Source organism: Choloepus didactylus, chromosome 14 (genome assembly GCF_015220235.1).
Source record: "Choloepus didactylus isolate mChoDid1 chromosome 14, mChoDid1.pri, whole genome shotgun sequence".
NCBI classification, from domain to species: Eukaryota; Metazoa; Chordata; class Mammalia; order Pilosa; family Megalonychidae; genus Choloepus; species Choloepus didactylus.
The window spans coordinates 47,428,575-47,440,465 of record NC_051320.1 but is presented as its reverse complement, the minus strand read 5'-3'; the positions used below and the strand labels follow the sequence as shown (position 1 = coordinate 47,440,465).

Below are 11,891 nucleotides of genomic sequence, written 5' to 3'. Positions count from 1 at the left end.
TATATATCTTTGTTGTGAAAATATTAAATGAGGAAATTTGTTCAAAAATAAAAATTTGAAGAGGTAGGGGAAATGACAGTCTAGAAGTGATTTATTTCCCCCAGAAAACATAACAAACCCAAATTTCCTATCCTGTGGAATTCCCCATCCCCCCAAGGACGTGGGACCATACTGCAGCTCCCCCAACTTTAAGGGGGATCATGTTGGTTCCGGGTGTTAGATACACCCTCTCTGTGTTGCCTTCCCATGAGACAATCCATCCAGTCTCTCACTTGGTGGCTAGCCCTGTTGAGAAGAAAGTTAAGAACTGTGCAAAACAACTTCATGCTGAACATGATTAACAGCAGCCTATATTTACTACAGATTAGCTGGCCAAAAATTTCTTCTCTTCTCACTGCTGTGCTATAAACCAGTTGGCTGCTGTTTTTCTCCCCAGGGGGTGGATGCACTGCAGTGATGTAGTGATTCCTGTATGAAAATAGTCTTATGAGGTGATATGGGATTCATCCGATTGGAGTGCTCTATGGGGTAAATTGATATTTTTAAAAGATTAGAGAAAATGAGATGATTTAACTACTGTACCATATGAATCATTTAAGGGTAGACTTGATGTGGACATAGATATACTGGTCCTGCATAGCTAAGGCATAACTTTCCAAATGAAAATGATTCTTTACTAAGTATAAACACCATTTAAACAATCTGGATTATATAAACTATCAATGATATAATAATTAAATGAAAGAATGAGAACATGCCACAGACAAATTAAACAGCTTGTGAATTTTTACTGCAGATAGATGTGTGTACTGAACAATACACAATTCAACTACATTATACTATATTAGAAGAAAAGATTATTTAGCTCTAAGACCCCCCTACCTTGAAGTTCCTTTCCAAAGTATTTTAAAAATTTACTAGCTTAGAATAGACAGTGAATTGAATTTTGTGGTTTATTATGGAATCCAAAAGAATTTTATAAACACTTAAAACAAGGGAAACACATAATATATATTTTTCACATCAAATTCACCATTATTTCAAGAAGTATTGCAAAACACATATAAAACAACATAAGACCCTTGTCTTTGACTGCACACAGCCAAATCTTGGTAGTGTTACAATTTTAGGTTTCTTAATAATTCAGTCAAAAAGAAGTCAAAAAGGTGGTGGTTTGATTCAGGTAAACAAAATATTCAAGTGATGGAACATTTTACCTTTTATTCATTCATCATTCAATGAATGTATATTGAGCACCTACTATGTGTCAAGCACTGTTCCATGGACAAAACAAAGAATCTTGCCTTTGTGCAGTTACGTCACAGTAATATGTACCTATCCCAGAATTATAAAGACAGTGCAACCCTGGCTAAAGAAAAATACAACAAAAAGGAAAAACAATTTCACTGGGCATGTTCAGTAAAATGTGTGAAATATAGAATTTCAGCTGGGGGGTTGGATATATCATTTTGTTCTGTTTTATGTTCTTTTAAAAACCAACTTTCAAAATGGGGGTGGGAAATGTTACATTTAAATGAGAAACGTGTGAACAAGATATTTTGTTTTGCATCGATATTTTTATGATTTAGTTGTAAAAGGTCACATGAGAGAATTGCTAGATTACAAATAGTTGTATATTTAAAAACAATTGTATATGTATGCCATGTATGAACGTTTAATTATCTGCAATAAATGCATTTCTAAAATGTTTAATATGCCAAAACCTGACAAATACAAATGTTTAATAAAATGCATTATTTAAAAACCTGTGAATTGTTTTGGAAAACTTCCCGAACTTTAAAAGGTGTGTGTGTGTGTGTATTCACAAATTAAGTAATTGAAAATTTTCAACTTTGCTTTTGGATGCAAAATAGTTTTAAAATAGGACAGAGAAACACACATGACTAGTTATAAAATATAAAGGGATCATAAATAAAAATCAAACTTATTATCTGCAGGCCTGTAGTTAAATCATACCAAACAGAGAAATTTATCTGAGGGAATGATGATAGTCATTTTCAGTTTGTCATAAATTTTCTACTTAAAAAAATCTGTTTATTATCTTAAGTTAAAGCCCCCTAACAGCTAATGTATTTATACAGTACACTGAAGCCTGCACTAAGTATATATGGCTTAACTACTATAGAATAAAATAAAATGTCTCTGAAATTTATACTTTTATTTTTTGTCTACATTCTAAAATAAAACATTAAACAAGTTAAATGGAATTGCGAATGTTTGAAATACAACTTTTTCATGCAAGGCTCAAAAATTACATAAAATTATACAGCAAAAGGGAAAGAAATTGCAAATAGTGGGCAAGTCTAAATTTATGAAAACGTAATTATTGCTTGGCATCCTTTATGTTTATCATATTCTTCTTTTTCACAACTGCAATAATAAATAATTTTTGTTAGAAATAAGGAACATGGTAATTAACGATTTTTTTCAATTTAAGCAAACAGGAGGAATTTTTCAAGGAACAGAAAATCACAGCTTGGGAGTCATTTAAACTTTAAGATCTATAAGAAGGGATTTAAAAAGTGCTAATTAAGTACTTGTTAACATTTTGTATAGGAATTCCTTTCTGTGAGAGGTGAATCACACATCTCTAAAGAAGGTAATAATCGCTCATCTGAAATTTGTATTGAAACCTCTTTTTTTTTTTTTTTTTAGGATTGGTTTAAGGAAAACAAAAAGCATCCTTCAGCAGCATTACTGATAAAACAAACCTGTAAATTCAAAGAACTTGGAACCTTTGCAATAATGAAAATTTAATGATGTGAGAAAAAAAATCTTCCAAAGTGTGAGAAAATGAAAATTGCAAGTAAGGTTTCTGATTGTGTGCGGGTGTGTGTGCTTACAGTTTAACACATTATTGTGTATTTTGTTTTTCAATTTAATGGTTTTGTCAGGGTGGGTATGTACCTCCTTGACTAAACAACACTAAACAATCTCCTCTTTTTATTTTTAAGATTTTTTTTTCTCAGCAAACTAAATTGTCTTGAGGGTACAGAAACCTTATTCCTCTTATAAGTGTGCAGATAGGAAGACTTATTACTCACCCTTTTCTCCTCAGATTGGTTAAAAACAAAAAGTATTGATTGATAGTTTTGATAGTTTATTGTGTTTTGAGTGTTGTGTCATTGTGTCATGTGTATACCCCACCCCAAGGACAGGATCAATAAATATTTTGTAGAACAGTACTGTTTTCAGGTAATTTGCACCCAACCACCACACAGTATCAATGAGCTCCTCCCTTTTCATTTAACATGTTTTATTTTCCTAAGTTTAACTATTCAGGCTCATCTCATTCTCGAGTTGGCCCCTGTGGTTACTATTTGCTCTAATGGAGTCAGAATAAAACCTACAGAAAATAAGTTCTACATTCTGTAGAACACAGACCTTTAAATGGGGTAGAAAGGGGGCTTATGGAATATACTGAGTTTCATTCTTTCTATATCACCTGCTCTTACAATTTTAAAACTCTCAAGTTCTCTCTGATTAAAGTCAAATTGAGTAGAGAATGTTATGCTTTTTTTAATTCTACACCGAAAAACAATTAACTTTCATTAAGCAACTATTGTAGAAGAAAACATTCTTCCAGAAGTAATACTGGTAAAAGGGAAGATTCTACAAGATTTGTAGGATCATATAAAATATGATTCAAATATGTGCAGTGGTGTTGCAAATATAGCCTGAAAATGTGAAACTGTTTTGATTTCCTGCAAGTTACTTCCATTGATTAAGAAGTTCAGAGTTTCTATTATAACTTCACACCTACATTGGCACAATTTACCAAAAGAAGAAATATGTAGCAAAATACGTGTATTTATTTCTCCCCCCATCTTTTACTATAAAACTATTGAGGATTTGTTTTAATTCTAATTTTAAAATATGATTTTAGAAGAACACTATTTCACAAGTAACATTCTTGATTGAGATGTCATTTTATTAAGTTTAAATAAAGTTGAGTATATAGTTACAGAATCCAAATTACTGGTTTTCAATTTGGGGACCAACAGAAATTAGGTAACATAATTCTAAAACATCAAAATGTTTTTGATTCTTTAAAGAAAAATAAGTAAGCTTTGAAATAATTTCATAGACAAAGGAAGCTATAGTAAAGAACATAAAATTTTAAGATTATTAAATCTGCTAAGATTTGCAAATAATGAAAATATAAAACACTGTAATGCAGCAATTACAATAGAAGGTACAATTTGATAAAATTTGAGATTCAGATTAAGAGCATCATAATATCAAATACTAAATCTTAACATTACAATTCATTAATCCATTACAAGTCATTAGGCAAATGTCCCAAGAAGAGGGCAGAATATACAATGAGTGTTTTCTGAAATGAATTGCTAAAAATTAGTAGTCTGAAAAGATCTCAGAATTGGAAGCTCCAGCTGGGCTTAAAAGGATGGGGGAAGGATGGGGGAAGGGATTTTACTCACTATTAAACATTTTGCAGCACTACTTACTCAATATTAAATACTTTTAAAAATAAAATCCAGGAATGTCTTATCAATTCTTTTTGATAACTGCGTCAGGCAGCCTCCGACTCTATCTTAAGCACTGTTTCCTTTGTAAAGATTTAGTAACATGCACACCGGCCCATTTGCATTGATTTAGGCCAGTTGGGAAAAAACATGGTTCAGAGGATTGCAAATTGTCACACTAATTACAATAACATTTGCAGTCGTGGCACTGTTCCATAATAATTTTTAAAGATTTCATTTTACTTATTGCAAACCATTAACTGATCTCATTTGACCGACATATTAATATTTTCAATATTATTCAAGCCTTTTTTTTTTTTTTTTTTGCTCTGTACGAACAAATTGTCAGTTTTCTTCACTGAGAGATTATTTATTTATTCTGGAAATATCTGGAATTCTTCCACCCTATCTTTTCCTCAAGGTCCCCTGCCCCTGTTAGTATTGATATTAACATCTGGAGGTGGGGCACATATCTAACAAAAATGCGAGATGGAATGAGGAACCTCTTAATGGTATACTATGGGAGAAGAGGAAAAGCAAAGAGAAAAAAAGAGAAAATGATAATTGTTTTCTCTAAGGCTATTATCTAATGCGAAAGCAAATAGTCAGTCTGGAAATCAGCTAACAGAAGGGGATTAGAGAGGAGATCTGAGAGTGGCTTGATTTCTAGCAGCGCTGTCTCTCCAGCAAGTGAAGAGACACAGGCAGGGCAGCCAGGAGCGCTCCAGATGGCCGGGGAAAGTGGTCGTCTTGGGTTACTGCAGGGCACTCGGGCCGGCGGAGAGCAGGCAGCCCAGGAAGGCATCATTAGGGAGCCAGCCCCACGTCCACCCTGGACGGGAGAGGGCGAGGTCTGGAGGGAGGCCGCCCGCCCGCGCGCCCTGGCGAGCCGGGCCTGCCCATTGTTAACATATACTTGACCTCCGTGACCCCCACACGACACAGATGTCTCCCACCTCCACCTCCCCCTCCCGCCACGCCGCAGGCCCTCCTCCCTGCACCTGGTAGCGGCCGCGCCGCCGCCTCCCTCCCGAGCGGCCGCGGCGCCCGGAGCGCGGGCGCGCGCCCAGACCGGCCTGGTGCGGGCGCTCTGGGCGCACAGCGCGCGGCGCTCCTGCTCCCCGGCGGACGCTCGGCCGCCCTGCAGATAAATGCGTCGCCTTCCTCGAGAGTGAGTGAGGGCGGGTGAGGCAGACGCAGACGCCGCCTGTGACAGTGGCAATTCCCTGCGCCCCACATCACATTTGTCTGCCACAGCAGCAACAACAGAAAAGCGGAGGGAGGGAAGAGGGAGGAGGGAGGAGGGGAGCAGAGCTCCGCAAGTCTTCTGCGCTGCGTGGAGGCTGCGTTTGGCTGGCTTCCCCGATCCCGGGCTCTTTGCACCCGAGCTCACTGTGCGTAGCGCCGGGCGGCCGGAGGCGCTCCCCGGCGCGAGTCCGCGGCCCCCTGGCGAGCGCGCGTGGGCGAGCGGCCGCGGACACTTTGGCCTGGCTAGGGAAGCCGCGCCCTCGCACCCTCGCCCCGCGGGCCGGCGGAGGCGACGGGAAGTTTTATTTGCAGCTCGGACCCCGTGGCGGATGGTGGGACTCTCTGGCTCTGTGCAATGTAAGTGCCCGCGGAAAGGCTGGGCCGGTGGGCGGGCGGCAGGGTTGGGCCCCTGGCTGTTATTATTAATTATCGTGATGACCGTCATCTTCGTTTGAATTGTTTGGCCGAGAGGCTCCAGGCTGTGCTTGTCGCTTAGCTAGGCTAGGATTATATATGGGAGGAAAGAGAAACATCGCGGGTAATTCGTCTGCGATGACACTGAACTTCGCGGGTCAACGAAGGATGCATTTTTTGCTATTAGATTCACCACAATGCTGCTTTAAAAATATTTTTTTTTCTTTCTCTCTATGATTACAATGTGTAAGCAGGAAGATGATGCGTACTTTTTGTTTTCTCCCCGAGAAAACAACTGGTCAAGATGCTCACGGTGTGTTTGGCAGGTGGCCTTAAAACCGCTTAGAAGTGTTTTTTAAACTGCAAACCAAAGGCACGTTTAGATTGTGGAAAACTTAGCTCTAGGAGCAGGAGAGGCGGAATCTTAACTTTAAAAACCGGATGCGACCAGGATGCGGTACCCAGGCGCTCTGCGCCGGCTTGCAAACTTTCCCTGTTAGTCCACGGCATTTTGGGAGTGTTCGAGTGGGAGCCCTCAGGAGGACGGGCGGTAGCCCAGCGAGCTGCTATCGGCGTCTCCCGGACAGGGTGGGTCCCGGGCTTCCACGCCTGGGGGCAGGGACCGGTGGGCAGCGTCGCTCTGCTCCGACCTCCCGGTTCCCCGGGCCCTCCTGGGTGTTCTCGTCACAGCCCCGACTCGGCGCCCGCCTCTCCCTGCGCGAGGAGCAGAACCTAGTGTTCTGCAGCTCGAGCCTAGACAGGGAGCTGCGTCTGGGGAATTCCTTTCGTTTTCTAGAAACCTGTCTGGTATAGTCCCACCGCCCTCTTGGCAGCTGTGCGAACCTGAAGAGAGCGGGTTGATTGGCGCGCCCCAGACCCCTCTCCCGGGGCGTATCTTGCGCTGACTAGGTCGCCTAAAGCAAATACGGTTCTCAGTACAAGGCGCTTAAATCCGTTTTTTAGAAACTTTTTTTTTTTTTGAAAGGGCGGTCAACCCTTGAAAAAGTTTTAGTATTGTGGTTCCGGGAAGTAGGCTGCGAATAGCGGCTGTTACTAAAAATACACCCCCCCCCCCCCACGCAACTCCCAGAGTCCTTTCAGTTTGGGGATTTTGGCGGCGGAGCTGTGCTGCCCTCAGACTCCCTATTCGTTGCAAATCATGGTGGAGAAATCTTTGAGTTTTTAGCTTTCCTTCAAGAATGGGCACCTCAAAGTCCGAACATATCCCCGCTTGGCAGCTGCTTCCTGGGAGAATCTGCAGAACTTCGCTTAAGGAATAGCTACTGTTCCGGTTGATGAGGGATTGAAGACCAGGAGAGCTGAGGAGGCTACTCCAGATCAACTTCATGTGCTTAATGTAACTGAGTCTCCTTGAATTTTTAACTTTGCTTCCCTTAATTAATCTGCCCAGGGCCTGTACTTAAATGGCTGTCCACAGCTGCTGCAAATTGATTTATCCCCTGATAAAGGTCGGGTTGCTGACCAAAGCATTTTTTCCCTACCTTCTGTGTGAACTGAAATCTGTTTTACAGGGTTTTTTCCTTCCCAGTCTCCTTTTAAACATCTGTACCGTTTTTAAGTGCACTCAGTGGGTCTTATTATCATCCCCCCCCCCCCCCCAGCACAGAACAGGAGTGGAACTGGGTCTGTGCCCAGTGAGTGCACTCACTAGAATACAAATTGACCAGCTTCTCTGTGATGAACGGTTTGTTAGTGTTGGGGGCCTCCTTTTAGTTTATTGCAGCGTTTTGCCTTGACCATGTGGGTATACTGTTGTGCCAGTTTCTCCTGTCACACAATTCCTTAGAAAAGGTGGACAAAACACCATTGTTTCTTAAGTCATCATAGTCCCAACCTGCTTATTTATGTCAGCTGTGATGTGTGCTAACAGAAGCATATTCAGGATCCTATGGATTTTTTTCCCCCTGTTTATCCTTAAGGTCTAGTTTTAACATTATGGTGGCTTTCAGATAACAGGGAAAAGGTTATCTGATTTTCTTCCTCTTTTTTAGCTGATTATTAATTTTGGGGGAGGTCTGATAATTTCACCCAGTAGTTATTAGGGAATCTTAGATTGATCTGGCCTTTTTTTTCTTTTCTGTATTCAGGATGAATGTTGAGGAAGTTGAAGCTTTACTTGTGCTATATTTAGCATTTGATATTTCATTCTTTCAAAAGACAAAATTCCAGCAAAATAACCTAGGAATTGATTTCGTTCATGCAGAAAAACTTACTTTATCTAAGATTATACTAAGGAAAAAACTATTATTAAATGTCTTTATTAAAGCATTAATAATTTAATTGTAAACCATTTAGACCACATTTACTTTGGAAAGCTAAATATTGTGTGGGAGAATTTCAGTTTGTAGTTTCTCCATTGTCCAGTTCATACCTAATAAAAGCAGTAGAGAAAATGGTCTGTTTTTTCTCTAATATTTGGACAACTCAAGCAGACCAGAAGTCTTTGAAATGATATTTTCCTTTGTAGAGTTAATCTCTGTGACCTGCTAATACCTGCTAATAATTTGGGTTAAAAATGATCTTTAAAGGATCTTAATAAGCATTCTACAGCAATACAATGCAAACTGTACCATTAAATAGCAAGTTGCTGGAGAATAGTAGCACAGTATGTGTTCCAGCTATAGGACTATAACTTTTTAATATTTTTACTATTTTTACTTTGAGAGAAGTAAAATACTCATCTTGATGCTAGTATTTGGTGAGGCTCTCTCCCATCGCGAGTGTTAGTCTAAGTATTTGCAGATAAAAGAACACTTCATAAATTGCAAAGATGACACAAATGTAAGGTGCCATTATCATTTATTTTATTGCAAAATAGAAGCTTGGCCAAACAAACATTTTTTTTTTTTTTTCCTCCAAAAACATTGAAAAGGGATCACGAGAAAGAAATGCTTCCAATAGGAATGCTGGTCAGTGGTTGTCAGTTTAGGACATTCTTCACTGTCAAATCCTGTTTCTCACTTCTTTGATATGAACATCAGCTGACAGGCACTGAATGCAAAGCCTTCTTCATTGAGGTTTTGTGCAGGCAGCATAGCCCTTCATGGCAAAGCAGGCTGAAAAATTGGCACCTGCAGGATTTGCATGTGAAAAAAAATGAGTCAGTTGCATTTTGCTGGCATCTATTACTGTAAGTTATGTAAGTTCAGTGAGAAAGGAGATTTATTTGTTGCTGTTTGGGCATGTAAAAGTTCTTTGTTTTATGGATACTGTATTCATCATATAGTGATTCACAGACTCTGATAACAGAAGCAGGGGGAGGTGAGCTCTGGCTCCACAGGAGTTATTTATTATGGAATGGAATTGTTTTTAATCATGGGCTTGCAGAGTGCGCTTAACACTTAACGGTAAATTTTTTTAAATGTACCTTAAAATTATGATTTTTATAGAGCCTTGAAATCAACTTTCAGAATAATCTGTCAGAAGTTAAACACATATGTAAAATTAAATTAGCATAAATATCCTTTGAAAATAGTCCAGGACCTTGAAAGTTACATACTTCAGTAACAAATTCTATAAGAAAAAAATTAAACCCTGCATACATCTAAACTTCAGGAAAAATGTTGGTTTTCCCTCAACTTTGTTAAATTATGTTTGTTACCTAAATGCTTTAAAAAAAATTTGACCCTATTTATGCAAAATAACTAACGTATGTTAAATCACCTTTGTGAACCTCAGAGTATTATCCATCATGGAATATTTTAACCAGAGTAAGTTAGCTATTATGATCTAAAGAGAAATCTTCCAACTTCACTTTTTTACAGCCATTAATATAAGAGTTCCTAAATAATGTTTAAAGAACAGTGAACATTTTATTAAAGCAAACATTAGTTCAGTTTAATGGAGCTAATTGTAAGTGATAAGACAGAGCAGGTTATCTGTGTTTTGTTTAAACAGAAGGAGCTACTTTGCACCATTTCCAGTAGCCATCTGTAGAAGAGAAGGGTTTGCACCTGTCTGTCCACACTAATTATAGATTAGGGCCAAAGAAATGAAATTTGAGGAGGTTTTCAGCTAATGAAATCCATACTGATTTTTTTGTAAATGCATTTTATGTAAAGAGGGTGATAGTTGAGTTATGAGTGAATAAATCACTATGTAGCAGCTAGGCACTTGGTTTTGAAGCAGAATCCTGCTGCATTAACCTTTGATATTAAAAAAAAAAAAAGGATAAACAGCTTAGATACGGATGCTAGCCTTTGTTTGACATCCATAGCTACAATTTAGTGAGCAGTGAGGTTCAGTGTGCAATTTAAAAATGAGCTTTAAAGCAGTTTAACATTTAAAATATTCTAATGTTCTGAAATGCAGATGAAGTAGACGGTAGGTCCTGTTTTAACTTATGCATGTATAATGTTAGAAAATTAGAAAGCCTTTTTCTTTTTTTCTGCATTTCAGTTTCACCTACATGAGAAATTAAAGCAAAATGAGTGAGGAATGCATTCTGCAATAAAAGGTCACATGAATGTCTACCACATCTGTTTATAGTAATTATGAACATAATTAACATAAGAATTACAAATGAAATAATGACAAGCTGAGCAATGAGATATTATGCCATAATGGTCATATGTTGGAATTCTCACATTATAGCACACTAGAATTCACATACTCAAAAGAAAGAAAGAAAACGCTAGATTTTTATCTGAATTAATGCTTCAAAACTTATCTGCCTGGGGCAGATGGACTTCATGCTTTTATAGGAAGGTAGCCTATTATTAAGAAAAGAACTAGTTGAAATTAAGATTTCTAGTCTCCTGCCTGGGCTTTGAGACAACTGTGATTATAGAAACCACTTTCTCTTGTACATTTATTTTGTGATTATACTTCTTGATTATTGTATTGCTTTTTTTAATTGAAAGCTTTGCAGCAAAGTGTTTGCTTTGGAAGAGAGGCATGGTTTCTTCCCATGTGAGAATTGGTTGATCTTTTTCTATAACTGTGAGCCAAAAGTCAATGAACAAACAAGGTAGTAATAGAAATACTGTGGCTTTTACAAAATAAGAACATTGGCAGATTAGCTTTTGCACAGTTTTCTTCATGCCTTCAGTGTTTGGAAGGCCGTTTAATGAAAAAAAATAAGCCTTTTCTGGGTTTGAAAGCAGTATAAATGCATTGTTTTTTATAGCATTTCTTAAAAGAACATGTAATGGAAAAAAAATCTATAGGCATTTTTTAGGCAAGTAAGTTGCATTTTTTCTTCCTAGAGTTGCATTGGATTTATAGATTTTTGCATATAAGTCTGTGACCAAACTGATTTAACTAAAATGTGATTTGTGGGGGTAGTAATAAAGGGGAAGGTATGTGTGATTGCTTCTGGTTACTCTGAACGCAGCTTTCTGTAACAGCTAAAGAAAAGGTGAAAGATAACCTTTTATGAGAGCTAAAATGATACCCCAGAAATCTGTCATTAAGTTTGAAACATGTAAGACAATGTCAGATTTTCCCCCATTTAGAGCTCACGGATTTTGTAACAGCCCGCCAAGTGGTTTACTTCCTATTCTTGCACCCTTCTTTAACTATTGAACCTGGTCATTTTTTGAAGATTTATGGAGAAATACCACCTTGTTCGCATCCTAGTAATAACAAGAGGTTTTCACATTATTGGATTACTGCAGAATTGTGGCAGACTCTTTTTTTTTTTATTTGACATTCATTGCATGACAAGATTTTCACATGTGCCCTTCCCCCACTTAAGCC

The 11,891-nt window shown here is 38.4% G+C and overlaps 1 protein-coding gene across 3 annotated transcripts in view; it reads left to right on the top strand.

Moving 5' to 3' along the window:
* The first annotated feature begins 5,815 nt into the window (after positions 1-5,815).
* Positions 5,816-11,891, top strand: part of RUNX1T1 (RUNX1 partner transcriptional co-repressor 1) — a 135,234-nt gene continuing 129,158 nt past the window's right edge. For 2 of the 3 annotated variants that reach the window (XM_037802984.1, XM_037802983.1), the window contains exon 1: positions 5,816-6,113. In XM_037802984.1, the coding sequence (XP_037658912.1) occupies positions 6,086-6,113 (28 nt within the window). In that variant the 5' untranslated portion in view covers positions 5,816-6,085. Of the gene's footprint in view, positions 6,114-7,449; positions 7,528-11,891 lie in introns of those variants that run through there. The other variant, XM_037802987.1, reaches the window with a different exon arrangement.